The sequence below is a fragment of the Papaver somniferum genome, chromosome 6, assembly GCF_003573695.1.
Source record: "Papaver somniferum cultivar HN1 chromosome 6, ASM357369v1, whole genome shotgun sequence".
NCBI lineage: Eukaryota > Viridiplantae > Streptophyta > Magnoliopsida > Ranunculales > Papaveraceae > Papaver > Papaver somniferum.
Genome location: NC_039363.1, coordinates 168,970,759 through 168,993,729, shown reverse-complemented (window position 1 = coordinate 168,993,729; position 22,971 = coordinate 168,970,759). Strand labels below are relative to the sequence as shown.

At 39.0% G+C, this 22,971-nt stretch overlaps 1 protein-coding gene across 1 annotated transcript; it reads left to right on the top strand.

Moving 5' to 3' along the window:
• The first annotated feature begins 336 nt into the window (after nt 1-336).
• Nucleotides 337-2,191, top strand: LOC113291786. Its single transcript, XM_026541280.1, has 2 exons — nt 337-861; nt 1,274-2,191. The coding sequence occupies exons 1-2, from the start codon at nt 337-339 to the stop codon at nt 2,189-2,191; spliced, it is 1,443 nt and encodes a 480-aa protein (XP_026397065.1).
• The last annotated feature ends 20,780 nt before the right edge of the window (nt 2,192-22,971 follow it).

Here is a 22,971-nt window from a genome sequence, read left to right as displayed (position 1 = left end):
CGAGTCGAACTTCTCAGCCTCGGAGCCAACCAAGGAGGTAAATATTAGAACACCCGAAAACCCGGGAATGGTAAAAATAGGGACGCTCCTTAGCGAAGAGGAGGAATAAAAACTGATACAAATCCTAAGGGAGTATTCCGATGTCTTTGCATGGCGTATGGAAGACATGCCAGGAATAGACCCTGAAGTATGTTGTCACCACTTAAAAATTGACCCAAAGCATAAGCCTATGCGGCAAAAGATGAGAAAGGTGGCACCAGAATACCATGAAGCTATCCAAAAGGAGTTGAAGAAGATGGAAGCATCAGGAGTAATACGAGAAGTGCAATATCCAACATGGTCATCGTACCAAAGAAGAATGGAGGAGTAAGGATCTGTATTGACTTTAGCGATCTGAACAAAGCTTGTCCGAAAGACAGCTTTCCCCTCCCTAACATAGACCAACTTGTAGAAGCAACATCAGGATATGGATTGTTATCTTTCATGGATGGATACTCTGGCTACAGCCATATCCCCCTCGCCGAGGAAGATCAAGAGCATACCGCTTTTTTCACCCCTCGTGGCCTATACTGCTATACCAAAATGCCATTTGGGTTGAAAAATGCAGGGGCCACGTACCAACGAATGGTAGAGAAGATGTTCGATGCTTGGATACATAAAACCCTTGAGGTATATGTAGATGACATGCTTGTCAAAAGCGAACTCCCCCAGGATCATGTAGACGATCTCAAGGAGATCTTTGTGCAAATGAGAAAATTCAACATGAAGATCAACCCCGCCAAGTGTACCTTCGGAGTCACCTCAGGCAAATTCCTGGGCTACCTAGTCACCAAACGAGGTATTGAGGTAGACCCCGAGAAGGTACACGCTATAGTAGAAATGCCCTCTCCAGCCACGATCAAGGACGTGCAAAGAATAAATGGTCGGCTAGCGGCTTTGGGTAGGTTCATCGCCCGATCCTCTGACAAATGCAGAGATTTCTTCAATACCTTAAAAAATGGTGAAAAATTTTCATGGACAAGCGCTTGCGAGGAATCCTTCCAGAAAATCAAAGAACATCTGGCAACCCTGCCAATTCTCCAGAAACCCAGCCCAGGCGAAAATCTTTACATATACCTCTCGGCGACCAACACTTCAATCAGTGCAGTACTTACTCGCATAGACACGGAATTGGAGCAACCAATTTATTTCATCAGCAAGACTTTGACATTTTCCAAGAGAAATTATTCAAAAATCGAAAAAAATGGTACTATATTTGGTTTACGCAACGCAGAAGCTGCGTACTTACTTTCACGCACATACCGTAACAGTCATCACAAAAGCCCCCATAGAATCCGTGCTTGACCATGCCGACAGCGCAGGTAGAATATCCAAATGGGGATCCCAAATTAAACAATTCGGTGTGAAATACCAAGCCCAGACGGCGATTAAGACCCAGGTGGTCGCAGATTTCTTAGCTGATTTCCCAATAGACGACGCTGATGAAGTCGAAGGAATCCCAGGAATGGAGGATGAACTAGCAGACCCTCCCGAACTGCTTCGTTCTGAGGACCCAAATCGTTGGGGAGTCTTCGTCGATGGCTCGTGCAACTCGGAAGGGTCGGGCATCGGAATTCTCTTCACCACCCCGACAGGCCGAAGGATTTTCTACAGCTTGAGACTTGAATTCCCCGCCACCAACAATATAATTGAGTACGAGGCGGTAATACATGCCCTCCGAGTGATAATCGCACTCGACATCCAAAATGTACGACTAACAAGCGATTCCCAACTTGTCATCCGACAAATAGATGGAACGTACCAAGTCTCCGATCCATGCTTGCAGCGATACCATAAACTCGCCAAGCATTACATTGAGCAGATACCAAACATCACGTTCCTCCACTTAAACCGAATTAACAACCGATATGTTGATGCCTTAGCATTCATTGCCTCCATGGAAGTAAACCCTGAGGCTACCAATGTTAGAATTGAAAGAGTCTTACTCCCTTCCATCCCTTTGGAAGGAAACATGGACATCCTCGTTGTGGACTCAGTAGCTCAGGAGGAAACTCTACCAGAAAATGACTGGAGGATACCAATCATCAAGTGTCTAGCCAATGGACACCTTCCAAGCGACCAACTTGTCGCCCAAAAAATAATATCAAGGTCCGGAAATTATCAGCTTCGGTACGGTGTGTTGTACAAATAATCCTACCTTGGACCTCTCCTACGATGTCTCTCGTTTGCATAATGGAAGAGCATATTGAAAGAAATACATTATGGTTACGCAGGAGACCATAGTGGAGGACGATCCCTAGCCCACAAAGCAAGACTACAGGGGTATTTTTGGCCTCGCATGAACGAGGACTCAAAACAAATGGCGAAAATATGCATCGAATGCCAAAAATTTGGAAAAAGAAGACATGCACCATGAATGGACTTAAAATCCGTGCTAAGCCTTTGGCCATTCTCCAAATGGGGGGTTGATATTGTCTGACCACTAAGAGTCGTCATCGGCCAACGAAAATATCTAATAGTAGCCACAGACTACTTCACCAAATGGGTGGAAGCATCCGCCCTAAGACACATCAGAGACCATGATGTCTTCAAATTCCTATTTGAGCATATCATATGCCGCTTCGGTATCTCGGCTACGATTGTATCCGATAATGGGGCCCAACTAAGCGGGAAAATATCGATCTTCTATTCAACTGTTTCAAGATCAGAAAAAATAAGTCCACACTGATCTATCCTGAGAGCAATGGCCAGGAAGAGGCCACAAATAAAACCATCTCCGATATACTCAAGAAGAAGCTTGATGGATATGGAGCTAGCTGGTGCGAGTAATTGCACAATGTCCTATGGGAACATCGAACTACCAAAAGGGAACCAACAGGAATGTCCCCCTTCGCCCTCACATATGGCACACATGCAATCATACCCACAAAAGCGATGATCCCCACAACGAAGATCGAGGCATGGGAGTAGAAACTGACCTCAGACATGATACTCTCCAAATTAGACGACTTGGAGGAGAACAGAGATCGCTCTCCAAACAATAGAAAACTACCACAGAAGATTGGCTCGGGAATACAATAAACGTGTTCACCAAAGGCAATTTAGCCCATACGACCAAGTATGGAGCGAGATTCCACTCTACCAGCGCGAGTCGGGCAAATTTGCACCCGTATGGGAAGGTCCACTAACAGTCCTAGCCAAGGCGGGAGACGGAGCATACAGATTGCTCAAATCCGATGGCATAGAACTTGAACGCCCATGGAACATCAGATACTTAAAAGCTTACCATGCTTAGTAGGATCATTCAAAGATTCTAGAATGGGGCACGCTCCCTACCTGTACACAGGTCACAGAACCTTTATAGAATGTACTAAGAGTTTAATAAACTCTCTTTTGCAAAAATAATAAACTAGCACCTTTTGTCTTAATTCTTTCCTTTTATTCGCTTTGTTTTATTGTATCGTTCTTGTTGTTCACATTTTTTCTTTTCTTTGTTTTATTAGTCTTTTCTAATATTTCATACCATAATCGCATTCTACTAAAGCCCATAAACCACTATGGCATGGTGCTAGCCACACCTTCCATTCTCTTAAGAATGATGCAGGTAATCTACCTAAGATACCTGACACGGACACAGACCTACGGTAATGTCATCGAGATCACAAAATCGGGATGATGTCCTTTACATGAGGAGATATCCAGAACCGAGCTACTTGCCCTTGGCTGGGGAAGGTATCACCCGGCCGACATATCACCCTCCAAGTCACCAGGAGGAAACATAACCTAAAGCAAGGGACAAAAAATAGTTGCGAGAGTGAGAAGGAAAAAAACCTATGTATAAACACCCAATATTATAATAGATGCCTCATCCAAATAGGAAGTGATCACTCCTTGGCTTTGCCACCCATAATTGGACTTACAATGCATACGGAGAATCCTCAGAGCCATACGAATATAAGACAATCAAACAAACACACTCGGAGCAACATAAAAATACATATTACATAGTGCCTCCTCGCAGGAGAATAACACTCGCAGCAGCGGATCCCCTGCCCATCCATTCCTTCCCCGAAGCAACGACCACGCGCAGGAGCAAGAACAACCCTTCTTCAGAAACATAACTTATTTACGACGAAGCAAGACATCACCACTTCCCCCTTTTCACGCAACTAGCCTCCGGTGCTACGACATAAATCAGGGGCAAGGTATATATATATATACGTTTGAAATAACAGTATTCTATACCCTAGCACCTCCAGCAGCAAATGTTTCTAAGCCAAAACGAGCGAGCACGAGCACGACATAAAGTGTCGCCAAGGACAATCGTCGGAAGAACCTTAACACATAAAGTGTTACCAAGGCCAACCGTGGAGAGGAAAACGATGCACAAAGTGTTTCCAAGCTTGCCCGTGGAAGGAAAATTAGTGATAAACACGAGATCCCATAACAGGAAGTACAATCACTTGGCGAACAGACGAGGCTAAATATGTCATGCGAAAAGATAGGTCTCTCTGAGAAGACATTGGTGATGATCTAGAACAAGATCAAGAAAAAACGAAGCAATACATGAATGAGAGGACATACCATCATGGTAAAAAATACATGAATAACTACCTTGTTCCCATGGAGGACGAGGAGGAAAAAATTTAGCATACATCGGAGAAAAGAATGAAGGAGACCATACACTCATCACTAAAAGACTCTTCTTAAATAGAAGAGAAAATCTTTGGAAAACTAACTAGATTTCCCAAACCCAAGAAGGTCAAAGGCGCAGCAAGCTAGACGATAAGATTTCCGGAGGAAAATTACAAAAGAAAAGACATCATGTTCCCAGAAAATCTAAGATAACCAACGAGAAACTTAGAAAGGGTCAACAAGTGCACACGTGGCGGAAAAGATGGAAAAGGCGGACAGTTACACATTTTTCTTTCCATCATGCCCTCGGCAAGTTGCAAAGAAAATGAGCAAAATGTGTGGGTAAAATACCCGATGCCACGTGTCAGCATCTTAAGGGATGAACATCTGATGAGGTAATAAGGTAAGAGCACCAAATCATCCTCCAAAAGGTAGTTTTGTCTCAGTCGAGGAAACTGCACCAGCGCCACATGAATGACGCGGGTAGATAAAGGTCTAACCTGCTCAGACGGTCAAGTATAAAAAGCAAGACCGCATTTAATGAAGGATAAGAACAAGAGGTGGTAGTTCCGCATCGTGATGAGAGACTCAGCGATCCATACTACGACCCAGAGCACCAGGTTCTCCACAGAAGGCCGACACGATCCATGGAGAAGGAGAGACAACTCGGAGGGAGAACCCAGCGAGCCATCGTAAGAAGTAGTATGGATGTCAGCCCGAGGAAACCAGAGCGAGGGAAGACAACTCACCGAGTTCGGACGACCACACCACCACGAGTTTAGTAAGCCTATAAATACCAGTCCATGTACCAGGAGATGGACAACTTATGTAACATTTTAGATGGTCTTTCTACAGAGAATTCCTGAGAGAGATCTAGACAGAGAGAAAGTAGGAAATCTAGAAGAGATCTGTAACACTTTCAAGGGTAAGACCTTATAATCAATAAGAAAACATCTTCTTCTCCGTGGACGTAGGTCTTCATGGCCGAACCACGTTATATTCTTGTGTTCATCTTTACTTTTCATGCTATTTACATCTTGTTCATCTTTGATCTTGTATGTTTAAGTAGTTTTTAATCTTTAATTTCACTTGGGTGTAGTAATCAGAAAATATGAAACTACACCAATCAGTCTCCCACTAATTCAAGGTATAGTTGTACTTCTACGCCTCTGATCCTAGCAGGATACTGCGCACTTGATTCCCTTAGCTGATCTCACCCACAACCAAGAGTTGCTGCAACCCAAAATCGCAGACTTGATAATAAACAAATCTGTCTCACACAGAAAAGTCTATCAAAGGATAAATTCGTTTCCCACAGAAAAACCCTAGGTTTTTGTTCCGTCTTAAGATATGAAATCAAGGTGAACATGAACCAATTGATAATCCGGTCTTATATTCCCGAAGAACAGTGATAGACGCATTTATGTGTCTAATATAGCTCATTTGTATATATTGTTAGTGCTCAATTTTGTACTTATTTGGTTATTTTATTTATTTGTAGGTGTTTTTAGAAGAATAAGGATTTGCGGCGAAATTGGCTGAAAATGCGGCGTTTGGACCTCCGTTGATAGAGTACCGGAAGCGCCCCAGAAGTGTACCGGAAGTACCCCAGAAATACCCCGGAGGAACCCCGGAAAAAGTGCGGAAAATGCCCCAGAGGACACTTGCTATACGGATCCTTGATTTTGGATAAGGGGTAACCTAATTACTAAGGGGTGACCCATTTCCAGGCAGCTGCTAAAGGGAGACCAGCCACAGATAAGGGGAGGTCAACTTCTCAAATTTAAAAGCAAATTTTGGCGGGAAAATGCATGCATCGTCTGGCAGATTTTGGTTCGATTATTGGAGGAGTTTTAATGCGATTAAACACCGGAAATCAGTTGGGATAATCCTGTTAGACCTAAACAGACCCTATGCAAGTGATTGGGCTGATCGAATTGGGCTGGAATGGCCGTGAGAAGCGATCAAAGTCCAAACAGAATATGTGTTCTCTGTGAAGTTTTCAAATATATTTAGAGATTCTGGGAGAGTTTTACGTTGAAGTAAAGTGTATCTAGTCTTGTTTAAGGATTAGGAGAATTTTGGAGCGTAAGAAATTGCCAGAAGACGCGTACAAAGCAACAGAAAAGAGATTTCTCTCTCAACTGCACGTGAAGAAAAAAGGGAGATAAACTCGGATTTAATCGAGTTATTTGGACCCTATTGGTATATAAAGGCTGGTGGGAAGTGAGAGAAAGTTTTATCAAGAAGTTTGGGGAAGTTTAGAGACCACAGAGACGCAGCAGAGAGGCTGGAAGACGAAGAACAGGAAGCTGCAGGAAAGCTTCCTGCTGCTGCTCGAGGAGGAAGAAGAGACGAAGAACGGACCCTCCAGGACCGTCGTTCTTCAACAGTGCTAGCAGCAGTAGACCTTCGTCGTTCTTCAACAGCAGAACACCAGCGTCGCTTATCAACAGCAGCGCTAAGGTATCGTTCTTTTATGGACGCTTAAAGAGGGTCGTAGTTTCACTGTATTTTTTCACTCTTTTAATCATATTTTGAGCATCAAGTATGTATTTTGAGAACATGATTATCATGAGTAGCTAAACCCCAATACTGGGATGATGGAGGAAGTTGTTTTTCAGCCATGTGGTTATTTAAATAATTCTTAATTCACTTTTTGCACCGATTTTAATTGATTTATGATTTCAATTAATTACTTGTGATTTTGTTTGATGGAACATGCTTAGTCCTAGGGATTCTTGATGTGCCATGCTTATAATATACAAGTAATATTTTATGGAATCTAATTTGGCAAAGATAGAGTTAATACTTGTTTTATTTTGAGCTATAATCGCCTAGGATTATTTTCTGAGCCACTTGAATATGAAACACATTGGAATCCTGAGTCCTGGTTCCTCTTGATCTTGTGACAATTTTGTACATATTTTTGTTTTAAATCTTCAAGTCCGAGCATCGAATCCGTATTTACCGCAAATTTAAGACTACAACAAAATGGCGCCGCCGACGCGGACTTGTATATAGATTTGTTTTTAGGTTTAATTTTTTTATTTATTTATTATTATTTGTTCCTTTTTACGTTTCTTTTTGTGTCTTTGATTTACAGGTTCGAAGTGGAATACTAAGGACTTGGGAACAAAAAGCTTAAAGCTAAAAGCTAAAAGCTAAAAGAGAAAAAAGACATAATTTTTTTTAGGATTTAATTTTATTTTTATTATTATTTTTATTTATTTTTGTATATAGCTTTTATATATATTTTTTTAGAATTTGTAAATAGGCTTTATTTTTCATAATTTTTGTAATTTTTGGACTTTTTATTTGGACTTTATTCTGGACTTTGGACATTATTTTTAAAAACCCTACGGAAGGGTTATAAATTAAAAAAAATTAAATACAAACTGTTTGCAGGGAAGGACGACGATTACTATATCGTCTCGGCCCCTCGGGTTCGCACACGGCATAGGAGTCGTGGCCCGAGTCGACAACAACGGTTCATCGCCCGTCTGGTACGGGAGGTAAGTTCAACCGAAACACCCGCGAATCTCCTGCAAGCGGGTTACTGTCTGCCTTAAGGTGATAATTGTTTGAGGACGAACCGGACTGTTTTTAATTTCCTAGTAAAGGGCAAGGCCTGGCCAAATCAAGATAAGGACTCGGATTTCATCACCGTTTCCTTCTTGCCCGCCTTAGGAAAACGAAACCAAACGCGAACCTAAGCCTAAAATTTTGAATAGAACGAGACCAATAGGGTAACGAGCTTAATAGGAAACTCGTTCGAAAAATATTGGTTGCTCTTTAAGCACATTTCAAAGTTCATGATGGTTTCTGTGAGTTGAATGCGTGACTGCGCCGCCTTGTGATAGCGGTGAGGCCTTGGGTATCAAAGCTCCACTGAGCTTCCCTCGCCTCGATTCAACTTACATTAGCTCGGATTGATTCCAGAGGGGTGTGCTCAAATTGTAACGAATTCCTTTTCGAAGGAATAGAAGCTGGTCTAGAAAACAATCTAAGTGGAGCCATCATGCTTTTTGTTTGCTAGAAATATTTAGGTTTGTTTTGGTGGAGTCGAGTCGGCCTTGTTTGTGATTGTGTAGATTTCCCTGCAATTAAGAATGTCGAACTGGTATGATAGAAGCCAATACAATGAATATCGACCTGAATTTGAATATGGACATCATCAGTATTATGACCATAGTGAGAATAGTGGTTGGGGACGCCAACCTTTTCAAGGTTATGGTTCATACCATGGTGATCCCAATTACTATCCGCACGCGCATCAGTCATACGAGCAAGAAGATTATAGTACTAGTTCTTCGTCTCTAGAGGATACAATCAAACTATTGAAAAGTAGTCCTTATTATGATCCTTCAGTTCCTATTCCTTCTCTAGAAGAGACTCTTAGGAATTTAGCTGAGTCATCACGTCAGTTAGCTGAATCGACGTATAAATTAGATGAGGTGAATAACGTAGATATGGACGAAAGAACTGCAACAACAACTGAATCTGTAGAAGATATCCTCAATAGATTAACTCAAAACTTAGATCCTACACTAAGGGAGCTTTCTTTGGAAGAGACCCTTGAGAGGATAGCTGAGTCGACACGTAGACTTGAGTTAGAGACGAACGAAAGTATTGCTCGAAATAACTTGAATTGCCAATATAGTGTATCCAATAATACCCTTGAGAATGAAGATACTTTTTCACATAATCAAGATAACGAGGTTATAATTGGTAACACTACTTATTTAGATAAGGTTCAATCATCTTCGTACTATTATGATGATGAGGATAGTAGTGATGAAGAATCTGAAATATGTAGGCATAGTAATCAGGAATCTAGTAATCCAATTGAGCTTTATAATGATTATATTATTTCTAGTTCAAATCCAAATAATTATTATGATTATTCACCTATTCAAAAGGACGAGGATTTGATTAGGGATTCCACCGTTTTAGACGATGTAGTATGTCCTGTTTACGAATCCGATAAAGGTTTAGAGGAACCGGTTTATCTTGAGACTACTGTTTTCGAGTCGAACGATTTAGAAACTGTAATCGATGATGGTTTCGAGGAACGGTTTTACCCTGAGAATACTGTTTCAGAGTCGTACGATTTAGAAACAATAGTCTTAGATGAACTCGTAGAGATTAATGAGGATACACTGCAATATTACAACTTAGAAGAATCAATTGCCCATTTTCAGGAATCTGATGACCTAGAAATTAGGGAGATTGTGGCTAGTCTAACTAGCAACACTGAAAACTCTAAGTTTGGGGGTGATTATCACTTTCCTAGTGCTTTACCTTTAACTCTCAGAAAGTCGCCTCACATAGGACTTGATATCCATGCCTCAACCATCTTACAAGATTATCTTCATACTAGGTTTCCCGAACCTAATGATGTCATGAAAAAAGTTCAGTCGTTAGAAACCCATCCTCTGGTTGATGTGGTTTGCCCAGGCTATGATCCCCAGATTGACTTTGTTTTCCCACCAAATAGTTTTCTTCCAACTGTGGGAACGTTTAGATTTCAAATGTGTCACTTATTAAGTTCTAAGACTAAGCCTAAGTACTTTAGGAAATTAGAATCGACACATTTGCTTCAGAATGACCACTACTCTGACTGTGGTCAACTATGTAAGTCATACCTAATTGACTTAGAGGATCCTAAATTATTTAGGTTATTTTGTGATTCCAGTTCTTATCTGAGTTTTTCCAGACTCTAGGACCTAATAATTTGAATCCTACCTATGAGGAAATGCATCCGAGGAAAATAGTCTATTTAGACCCCTTCATAGAACCTGAACCTGAACCGCAATTAGCGATAGTTATCCAGAAACTAGGTAAGGGCATGCTAGTCTTGTACATTTTCTTGGTTCACTGCAGTTTCCTTTTGTCAGCTCTTTTTGGTTTTAAAGACCCACAGTTATTCCGGCTATTGTTATACGGTTCGAGTTGACTAAACCTTTTCTATGTCTGGCTGAAGACTTTAAACTTAGCACTTCTTGGGAGGTAACCCAAACTCATGCAACCAGGTAATATCTTTCCTTAACTCTTTTTCTTCGAATGGTAATAGTTTCTCCTTGTTCATGTTTTTAATTTTATCTTTAGAACATTGAGGACAATGTTAGGTTTAAGTTTGGGGGTATGGGAGAAACTTTTTAGTTGCAATAAATAAACTCCAGAGCCTAGAAATTTATGCCTATTGAGGATTGCACTAACTAATCTAAGTGGATGGAAGCATTTTGATTGTAGGAGTTTGAGGAACCAATCTGATTAGATGGAAACATCTAAAGAGTCTATTCATAAAAGCACAGAGCTCAGGTGTTAGAAATAACATGATAGTTTCACCATATCTCGTTGAGTCCTTTTCACTTCTATTTTTATTTTTTATTTTATTTGTTTTTAAACTATGTTTCTCTAAGTAATAGGTGGGGCCCACGATTCAAGTTGTTACCAATGCTAGGGTGAATTAGAGTGATTGAGATACCTTCAGCCAAAAAAAAAAAAAAAAAAAAAAAAAAAAAGTTGAAAAAGAAAAGAAAGATGAAAAAAAAATGGTAGTTACCAAAAGAAAAAAAAAAAAAAAAAAAAAAAAAAAAAAATGAAAGAAGAAAGAAATTGAGACCAGACCATTTGACCAAAAGGAATAAATTCAATAAAGTCGACCACTGGTACCCTTGTATATGCCAGTTGTGTTGACCTAGAGTTAGGTTATCGACCACTGGTACCCTTGTATATGCCAATGTGTTGATATTAGTCAGACTAGTATCTCAATCCATTAGGATAGGTTCATTTTGGCGGAGGCCTTCAGACAGATATGGGAAACGTCGTTCACTTAGTAAACATCAAAACCATCTATGTTTTCTATATCCATCTTCTTGATCTATCCATGTGATTAGTTTTGACTCCGAATATGATGTCCATAGTGCAACTATCTGAGTAGAGCTCTGTCACTTTATATGAATTTTAGTATGCTTGAGTGCAAACTCGTGTACAGCAATTGGAATTTCGCATCAGGGTACTTCTTCCTGTAGTCAATAAGTATGCCAACCAAGGAGATTCTTTAGTGCCTTCCAAGGTTCTGCGTAGATAGCTAAGGTCTGGAGTACAGGTTTTGTGGGTATATCTCTGGTAAGCCCTCCCGAGACTATAACTCGGCCACTAGGGCCACCTAGGGGTTTAAAGGCTTATTGCATACGCTAAATGCAATCGACGATGCCTGCGACAGTGAGTTAGGATTTTATTTTGTAGTTTTGATTTGCTCGGGACTAGCAAATAATAAGTTTGGGGGTATTTGATAGACGCATTTATGTGTCTAATATAGCTCATTTGTATATATTGTTAGTGCTCAATTTTGTACTTATTTGGTTATTTTATTTATTTGTAGGTGTTTTTAGAAGAATAAGGATTTGCGGCGAAATTGGCTGAAAATGCGGCGTTTGGACCTCCGTTGATAGAGTACCGGAAGCGCCCCAGAAGTGTACCGGAAGTACCCCAGAAATACCCCGGAGGAACCCCGGAAAAAGTGCGGAAAATGCCCCAGAGGACACTTGCTATACGGATCCTTGATTTTGGATAAGGGGTAACCTAATTACTAAGGGGTGACCCATTTCCAGGCAGCTGCTAAAGGGAGACCAGCCACAGATAAGGGGAGGTCAACTTCTCAAATTTAAAAGCAAATTTTGGCGGGAAAATGCATGCATCGTCTGGCAGATTTTGGTTCGATTATTGGAGGAGTTTTAATGCGATTAAACACCGGAAATCAGTTGGGATAATCCTGTTAGACCTAAACAGACCCTATGCAAGTGATTGGGCTGATCGAATTGGGCTGGAATGGCCGTGAGAAGCGATCAAAGTCCAAACAGAATATGTGTTCTCTGTGAAGTTTTCAAATATATTTAGAGATTCTGGGAGAGTTTTACGTTGAAGTAAAGTGTATCTAGTCTTGTTTAAGGATTAGGAGAATTTTGGAGCGTAAGAAATTGCCAGAAGACGCGTACAAAGCAACAGAAAAGAGATTTCTCTCTCAACTGCACGTGAAGAAAAAAGGGAGATAAACTCGGATTTAATCGAGTTATTTGGACCCTATTGGTATATAAAGGCTGGTGGGAAGTGAGAGAAAGTTTTATCAAGAAGTTGGGGAAGTTTAGAGACCACAGAGACGCAGCAGAGAGGCTGGAAGACGAAGAACAGGAAGCTGCAGGAAAGCTTCCTGCTGCTGCTCGAGGAGGGAGAAGAAGACGAAGAACGGACCCTCCAGGACCGTCGTTCTTCAACAGTGCTAGCAGCAGTAGACCTTCGTCGTTCTTCAACAGCAGAACACCAGCGTCGCTTATCAACAGCAGCGCTAAGGTATCGTTCTTTTATGGACGCTTAAAGAGGGTCGTAGTTTCACTGTATTACATTTTTCACTCTTTTAATCATATTTTGAGCATCAAGTATGTATTTTGAGAACATGATTATCATGAGTAGCTAAACCCCAATACTGGGATGATGGAGGAAGTTGTTTTTCAGCCATGTGGTTATTTAAATAATTCTTAATTCACTTTTTGCACCGATTTTAATTGATTTATGATTTCAATTAATTACTTGTGATTTTGTTTGATGGAACATGCTTAGTCCTAGGGATTCTTGATGTGCCATGCTTATAATATACAAGTAATATTTTATGGAATCTAATTTGGCAAAGATAGAGTTAATACTTGTTTTATTTTGAGCTATAATCGCCTAGGATTATTTTCTGAGCCACTTGAATATGAAACACATTGGAATCCTGAGTCCTGGTTCCTCTTGATCTTGTGACAATTTTGTACATATTTTTGTTTTTAAATCTATTCAAGTCCGAGCATCGAATCCGTATTTACCGCAAATTTAAGACTACAACAAACAGCCTAGATTAATCAATCACCTCACAACAATCTTAATTGTATGGTAGCGAAACAAGATGTTGCGGAATCACAAACAATGAGACGAACATGTTTGTGATTACTTTTTATATCTTTCCTATCGGAGATATCAATCTCAAGCCAATCAATATGATTGTACTCATAGGATAGAAGATGCAAGATCAGATCACACAACTACGGTCTGGCTTCACAATCCCAATGAAGTCTTTAAATCGTTTAACCTGGTTCTAGAAGAAGAAAACCAAAGGTTAAAGGAGAACCGACTCTAGCACGCAAACTAGTATCACACGTAAGGTGTGGGGATTAGTTTTGCAGAGTTGCTAGATGTCCCCTTATATAGTCTTTCAAATTAGGGTTTTGCCTTGGTAACAAAGCAATCAATATCCACCGTTAGATGAAAACCTGATTTAGATTCAAGCTAATATTTCTCAACCGTTAGATCGAAAACTTAGCTTGTTATACACACATGAAATGCACGCTTCTAGGTTTGTTAACCGTACCCAAACGTGTTCATTGTTGGTTCAACAATAGTCAACCAAAAGGTTATCCATATGATAATTTCATATCAACCATGTTCTTCTTCACCATAACTAGTTCAAATGACTCAATTGAACTGGTTAGAGAGTTGTTCAATCGCAAGGAAATCTTATGTAACTACACAAGACACAATTGAAGCAAAGATGATTTGATTCACTAGAATCGATTCATGAAATTTTATAGCCACGGTTTGCAAATATCATTCCTTAGTTTTTTTAAGTTTAAGTTCAGAAATCATCTTTAGATATATAACCTTCTCAAGTTCGCACACTAGGTTTGCGGACTTAAGCAACCGGGCAGAGTTTACAAACTCCAACAGAAATCTCGGCAAAAGACTTTCCGCCGGTTCGCGGACTGGGACTCACGCAACTAGTTTGTCAACTCAAGTAGAATTTATCGGGATAAGAAGTTCGGAAGTTCGAGGACTGGGTTTGCGGACTTGGCAACAAGCCATTCTTCCGGTTTCTCTTGATCAACAAAGTTCGAAAACTTTGGTTCAAGGAATAGGACTTATACATAACTATGTTTCCACAACAATGTTTATGTCCACCATTGGTTATGTAATCTAAACTCTCATTACAATCATTGAAACATTCTTAGAGGATGTTATACAGTTGTTACACCATTTTTCGTCAAAGCAATTTTCAAAGTGATTTAAACATATCATGACTTTCGTCACTAGGTAAAGATAAACTTGGTCAAAGCGAAAAGCTTACCAACACATATTTCGATATATAGATAGGAGAGGTATACTCGACTCGAAATACCAAATGTGTATAATCATAGTCTATATATATATAGCATATTACTTTTTGTCTCAAAGAGTAGGAGATAGAATACATAGACTTGAGTGACGGATAAGTTCAAGTCTCAACATACCTTTTTGTCGAGAAGTTCCACCGGTTCCTTGAGTAGATATTCGTCTTGTACGCCATGGAGTCCTTGAGATCAACTACACTTACTATCCTAGTCTGAGACTTAGCTATAGCATACTAGAAATCAAGACTTATAGTTTTGATTACTAACATTGACAAACATGCTTGAGATAGCAACGCATGCGAGTTCGATCAACGCATGCGAGTTCGATCGAGCAATACTCTAACATTTACAAAATTCAAGTAATGTCTTTCAACCTTCCAGTCGATGCTCCGACGAGAAAAGTTAGCAATCCATCACGTGTCCAAGAAATTAACCTGCATATTCGCTTTGAGAACCTATTGACCAAGTGAGATGCTTGTTCTTTCAGTAGATTCAGGTCCCTATGATCATCGTGAGGCGATCCCAATATGAACAACCAAGACCGGGAAATATTCAACTCTGATGTGAATGTTATTCCGATCTAAGAGGAATTCGTTTCTACAAGTAGCGAGAGCATTTTAAGAGATAGCGTCAAAAAAACGCTCGAGAGATGCCAAATCTTTATTTGAAGCTGAAGAGAAAAGATTGGGAACTGATGAAAATACTTTCATCCAGATTTTCAGTGGATCAAGTAGGGTATATTTGGATGATATTAGTGTTGTTTATCGAAATACATATGTCTCACTTAGAAAGGTATATAAATGTTTGTACCCAGAATTACTTTCGGGCGCAAAACATGATTAATTGATGATGATAATGATAACGATGATGTGAAATTAGGGTTAAAAAAGAAAATAAAGATGAATAAAAAAGACATGGATTTAACGTGGTTTATCGAGTTGTGCCTACATCCATGGAGAATTACAATAATCTCGTATGGTTAGCTAACCAAGAATTTTATATCTTCTCAGAATTTAGGATACATGTATTTATATAGTCTATGTATACCCTGATTATGTAAACTTCATATGCAAACAACTTGGGCAACAAGGCATGTGGAAACTTCTAGAATCTTCTTTATGGGTTCGAGTAGCGGGCTCTCGGTCTATTTTTATAGACGGTTCAAACATCGCTCCCTCTTAACCTCAAACTTGGTAACAAGTTTGGTTTTCCTGCTGTGTCGACCATTGATGACATAACTCTCCTCCAAGCGGTTGTAGAGATATTACAAAGAAGTCCCCATTTATGATAACCTGCAATAAAATTTGGTCACGTGCTAGGCGAGACTTTTTGTGACGTCGTGGACTTAATGCTCAAGAGCTAGTCAAGTCCTGAGAGGAATGTGGTGTGCGTGCTTGCTTGCGGCTGTGAAAAGGATTTTTGCTCGCAACGTAACAAGATTGTTGCGCTCGCTTCTCGGGTAGGCTGGTTGTTGCTTGTGTAAGATTATTATAGGACCATGCCTACCGAATATTTTGAAGAATATTCTTTGGTAGGTGAAAAGTAACATTGGTGACGGCATTGAACTCCTCTATAAAAGCAATTCCGACATGAAATTTAAATTGGGGGATTGGTTTCTCGGCATGGTTGTAGATGAATGTCGGTTGCTATGATGCTGACATTGTATTCATACTACGACGATGCTGGCACTGAGCTTCTTCAACGTAAAAATGGTGATTTCAAGTAAAAAGAAAATGATAAATTGTAACACATTAATACTTATACATACCTGAGTATTTGGAGTGCTTGTATGTTGATTGTTGAGCTTGTTTACTTTCTTGAGTTGGTTTTTCATGAAACTCTTCATGCTCATAAAAATCATGATTTAATTAAGGGTGTTGGTTCCACAAAATATTACAATTGTAAATCGTTATCATTAGCCGAAGATTCAAAATAAACTTCTTAGTGTAGTTAAGCTAAAGATTCGGCAGCATTTCTTTATTCACCCAAAATCTTCTCTCAAAAAATTTCCCTCTACTCTCACCAAAATAATAATGATTAATACTAATCATTATCAAACTCATCCATTAACTTAAAAATTATAATTAACCATTAAACGTAATTAATGAGGGGTATGGTATATAAATTAGTTGGATAGGGGGTGACAACGATATACTAATTAAATCCATATTGTCTTATTATCGTATCCCCAATGGCCCAATTATTTACGTATCCCCCAATTTTCTTTTTATAACCTGGATAATTTGGGGTCTAGTCAACTTACTTGGAGCATGTCACTAGATGATAAAAAGGGTCATTAGAAATAATTTTTTCATAACTCCTTATCCAACTATTTTCTTACTACCTATTTTACCCCCTATTAATTAGTGTTAATTAATCGTATTGCTGTTAATCAACCAAGTTAGAGGTGAGATCAACTAATGTAAATTGATATTCATTTAACAACTGAATTTTTTTGTTTTTTTTCGGAAACACAATCCAGAATCGGTTTACGTTCATGGAGTTTTGAACCATTCTGGGTAGTATTTTGGAAATTAACAGAGGAATCATAGATAGTTTAAGTAAGCATATATACAACCCAATTCCCACAATCGGATTTTGTGTAATCATATATAAACCAATTGTAACCTTTTTAAAAGATTTTTCTTTCATTCTTTTAATAAATACTCCTTTTCGCAGGAATCACGGATGCGCTTAGCATGTGCATCAAGACGTTAAACCCTTAGGTGACCCTAGTGGACGAGTTATAGTCTTGTGAGGGTTTACATGGAGGTCTACCCACAAAAACTTCTAAAACCATAAATCTTCTTCGGAGGACTCCGAGTCTGATTCACCCACCATAAAGTCTGGGCCATACTCCGGAAGTTTGGATAGAATGAATTTATAGCTTGCATCAAATGCGAATTGTTAGAGCACTGCTCGGTCAAACTCGCAAGCGTTTCTATCTCAATCTTGTTGTCAAGTTTAGTTGCCAAAACTATAAGTCTTGATTTCTAGTATACTTATAGCTAAGTCTCGGATTAGGTTAGAAAGTGTAGTAGAGCATTAGACTTCACGGCGTTCATCGATTGAAGACGAAAAACTACTAAGGGAGCTTGTGGAACTTCATCAACAAAAGATATGTGGAGACTTGAATTCATTTATCAATTAAAAGTCTATCTACTCTATATCATATTTGAGGCAAAAGTCGTATAGCTATATAGACTTCGATTACACATTTGATATTTCCAGCTGAGTTTAACTCGCTTACATATTTCTCGAAATATGTGTTGGTAAGCTTTCGCTTTAACCAAGTTCATCTTATATTCTTGACGAAAGTCAAAAGATGATCATGTGAAAATTTCCTAGCATCATCTTACATGATTTGTGTGAGGCACTCATTTGATGTAGACTCGGAATGTTTCGTATTGATCATTAGATCACTTGAAAATCGCTTTGAAGCTAATAGTTTGTGTGAGACAGCTATTGTCGTCTTCCGAGAATGTTATGATTAAAATGTAGTTTAGAACACTTAACCATGATTAGATAAAGCATAGTATGCGTACTTGCATATATGTAGTCCAAGTCCGAGAACCATAGTATGCATACCCCTATGCGTACTAGTTGGTTTAATGAAAGTCCGGGACACTTGTACCCATACCGGTACGCGTACTGGCGTGAGGTCTTGTTCCAGGAATTTCTGCTGAGTTTGGACGGTATGCGTACCTGTTCACATACTGGCGAACCCAAACTTAGTCCGGCCACTTAAGTATGAGTACCGGTTTGCATACTTGAGTAGGTTATGTTCTTAAATCGGTTTGTTCATGAACTAATACATTTATACAATAAGGAATGCAATCTTTTGAAAATATAATAAGGAATGCAATCGTTTGCAAACCGTGGCTATAATGTTCATGAATTGATTCATGTGAATTAAAATAGATTTTGCTTCAACTGTCTCTTGTATACTTCTGTGAGAATATAAACAATTGACCATTTCTTGAAATAGTCATTTGATTTATTTGAACTAGTTATGGTTAAGATGAATATGGTTGATATGAAAGTGTTTATATGGCTAACTTCGATTAATTATTGTTGAGACAAAAAGGTGCGCACGTTTAGGTACGGTTTCTAATATCTAAATGAAGTCACTTTTCATTTTTGTGTAACAAGCTAAGTTCGATCGAACGGTTGAAAGATATTAGCTTGAGTCTAATCAGGTTTTCATCTAACGGAGAATATTGAATGCTTTGTTACCAAGGTAACATTGGTTGCAAACACTGATTTGAAGACTAGAACTCTAGCAACTGGGAAACCTAATCCCCACAACTCATGTGTGATACTAGTCGCGACTAAAGTCATTTCTCCTTTAACCTTAGGTTTTTCCAAAACCCTGTAGGTTAACGACTTAAAGTCTATATTGGAATTGTGAAGCCAGACCCAACTATTTTATATGCAGTTGCGTATTATGATCTTGTTTTTTCTATCGTGATTGAGTACTATCTTCTCTAAGATTTGCTTGAGATTTAATCTCCGATGGGAAAGATATAAAGTAGTCATAAACATCTTCGTCTCATCGATTGTGATTCCACGATATCTTATTTCGCTACCATACGATTAAGATTATTATGAGGTGATTGATATTTCTAGGTTGTTCTTCGGGAATATAAGTCTGGTATATCAATTGGTTCTTGTTCACCTTGATTTATCAAAAGACGGAACAAAACTCATAGGTTTATCTGTGGGAGACAGATTTATCTATACAATAGACTTTTCTGTGTGAGACAGATTGGTTTATCAAGTCTTCGACTTTGGGTTGTAGCAAATCTTAGTTGTGGGTGAGATCAGTTTAGGGAATCAAGTGCGTAGAGTCCTGCTGGGATTCAGAGACGTAAGGAGCGCAACTGTACCTTGATCAGTGTGAGATTGGTTAGGGCTTAACTACTTTCCAGTCCGAAGTTAACTTGGAATAGGCTAGGGTCTGTAGCGGCTTAATACAGTGTGGTTTTCAGATCTGGACTAGGTCCCGCGGTTTTTCTGCATTTGCGATTTCCTCGTTTAGAAAACTTCTGATGTCTGTGTTATTTTTTTCCGTATTATTTGTTTATATAATTGAAATATCACAGGTTGTGCAAGTTCAATCAATTGTGAATCCAACCTTTGGTTTTTGATTAAATTGATTGACACTTGGATATTAGTTTTTGATACCATCCAAGTTATTTCTTATGTTCAATCGGGCTCGCACATTCCTATTTGTTTGATTGCGGATTGAATTGAAAATAGAGATATAACTCTTTGATATACTTTTCTTAGAATTGAGTCTAACTGTCTAGTTGATTCTCTTGAAAGTATATTGGAGTTAGTCCATACAGATTGCTAAGCAAAATATTGGGTGTGGATGTTAGACCCCCGCTTTTTCACGCATGCTTCCCCCTTTTCTTCCAAGTAGCGCGCTTTCACGACTTCATGCTACAAAAACACAACATAAACTTACTTAGTTGGTGGTGTTTCATTGAAATATAAAACAACACGGATTATGTAAAATAATCCACAAAAATACTTACAAATTGCTCAATGGACAAGTTAAAGTGGCTAGCATTCAAAATCCAATGTTGGATAGCTATATGAGAAAGTATCGCATTTTCGATAACAATTGCATCATTTGTTGAACACTTCTTCCATTCGGATTTCCAAAATCTTGCCTATATTTGTTATATACCTTTTTCCAAAAGGTTTCGGTATCTACCCTTATAGAGGGCTGATTTCTAATTCAAGTTTCGGCTGGCGTGCTTTGGTGATGGATAGATCTTCATTTGAATCAAATGATGCAATTGTTGTATGTAGAGGTATTGGGAGAGTTAGAAAGAGTAGATTATGATATGAGCTTTAGAGAGTATATGTAAATAGGTGTGTGTTTTTTTGTAGAGAAATAAGTACTTGAGGTATGAAATGAGTATTTGTGGAGGTATGGAGTGAGAGGGAATAAAATGAGAAATTTTGGGGTAAATGGGGTCCAAGGATGAGGTCTCCATATATAGAGAAAGGCCCCAATGTTTTTTTTTGTTTTGAAAAGAGTGAAATAATATGGAATAACCGGTCTTCTCGAAGGTTCATAAAACCCGATTGTGTTTTTATGCCACCAAGAATCGGTCGTTACTGTTGCCAACATAACCCGATTAAAGACATGGAAAAATTTGAATTTTCACCCATCAATCGGTTTATACAAATGCACATGTGATCCGATTCTAGCTTGAAAAAGATATAGAAAAAAAAGCATTTCTAAGACATGCAGAATTGGAGCATGCTAACCTCATACATAAATGATTTCTATATGGATCCTAGGCAATCAGTTTATGTTGACATATCGAGTAAACCGATTGTTTCCTGTGTTTGGAAAACAGAATTGTTGAGCATGCATAAACTTTTTTTACGATACACATAATTATAATTAAACTTTAATTGCATTAAGTTCAAAGTAGGATCATCCAAAATATAAACCTTAACCATCCCAAAAGAGTGTTAAAAACTTAAAACTCAAACAACTAAGTCTTAAAATCTTAAACTTTTAATACATAAAATTTAAACTTAAAAACTTAAAGAGAAGTATCACCAACATCAGGAAAAGAAACACCAGGAGCATTTGTAGCAGCATCATTAGGAGCAGCAGCACCACCACCAGCACCAATACGAAGAGCAGCAGCTTCTGATTCATCCATGGCTTGATATTGAGCCACTTCTTCCCACATACCTTCCAAATGTCTATGGAGATTCCTCTCAGCTGAAATCAAGTCTCTCCTTCTCCTCGTGAACCTCATGACCTCATAAAGCTCTTCCAGTGCAAGCTTGTCTATCAGTGCAAGGGCTTGCTCAAGACGGGTCTCACGCCCAAATGCAAACTTGGTGAGGTTTCTGGGTGACACAGGTTGTGTTTCCCTAAGAATATCCTCCAAGGTGAGCTCTCGAGAGTAAAATTCTAGGTGGCCGAATTCCATATCTACAAAAAAAAATGTTATGATTTGTTAATCCAACCGGCATCGTATACTAGTGTTGCTTACAACACCGTATCTTATACATAGCGTAATACGAGTGTTTAATTTAAATGCCATGAACACAATGAAATAAACTAGGTAGACAAATATAGAAAGAGTGAATGGATTCTTATTCATTCCTTATTATTAAGTTTCCAAAGACGTACATCGTCAGTGGACCAGTACAAGTATATATATATATATAGGGAAAGAAGAATTAGCTGACTCCGATAAGGGATAAATATCTCTCTACATGAGACACGTCAAAGAGGTAAGTTTCATTCCCTTGCTCATTTTTTGGGTCCCACACATAAATGTGTTACCTGGTGGATCAGCCACCTATCCAAGCCTTTCATAACACTCCCCCTTGGATGATCCACCATTCCGAATATGTTGCCTCATCAAAGCTTTTCCGGTAAACCAAATGTGACAGAATCCGAGCAAAGAGTCGTTGCCTTGTCAAAACCATATTAAAAAAACCAACTCCGTATATTTTGCTTCGTGGGAATCTTGTCAGGAAAAACCTTCTATGGAAAAACCTGATTTAAGTAATACGACCGATTATTCGATAACCGCACCCCAGAGAAAACTCTATGGGTATATACATCTTTTTAGATGATGATCATCGTATAAGTTGACATATCATTAAAAACCTCGCCAGGAAAAACCCAGAGGGACAAAACCTGAGCGCAGGAAAACATGAATACTCATAACAACAATAGACCCGCAGATGTTGCTTCGTTAAAACCTTTCCCGGAAAATTTCAGAGGGACAAAAACCAGGACGAAGGAAAAAGAGTACAACATTTCGAACTGCGGATACCAGTGGACTCGCATGCCTCATCAAAACCTTGACAAGGAAAACCCAGTGCGAAAAACCTTGACTAAGGAAAAAGAGTACACGTCGTAATGTCCAACATACCCAATATCCAGAGTCTTCTGTGGCTTTACTCCCCATGATGAGTAGCTGTCTCAGTTGATCATTCTGTTTGATAGTATTTCATAGGGATCACGAACCATCTTCTAATGTATTCAGTAGTTTCAGCTTCCTTTAGTTGAGAAAACTTGGTCTGATCTTCCTTTGTGCAATTTCTTAATGATCTTCTGATGGTACAACCATTTATT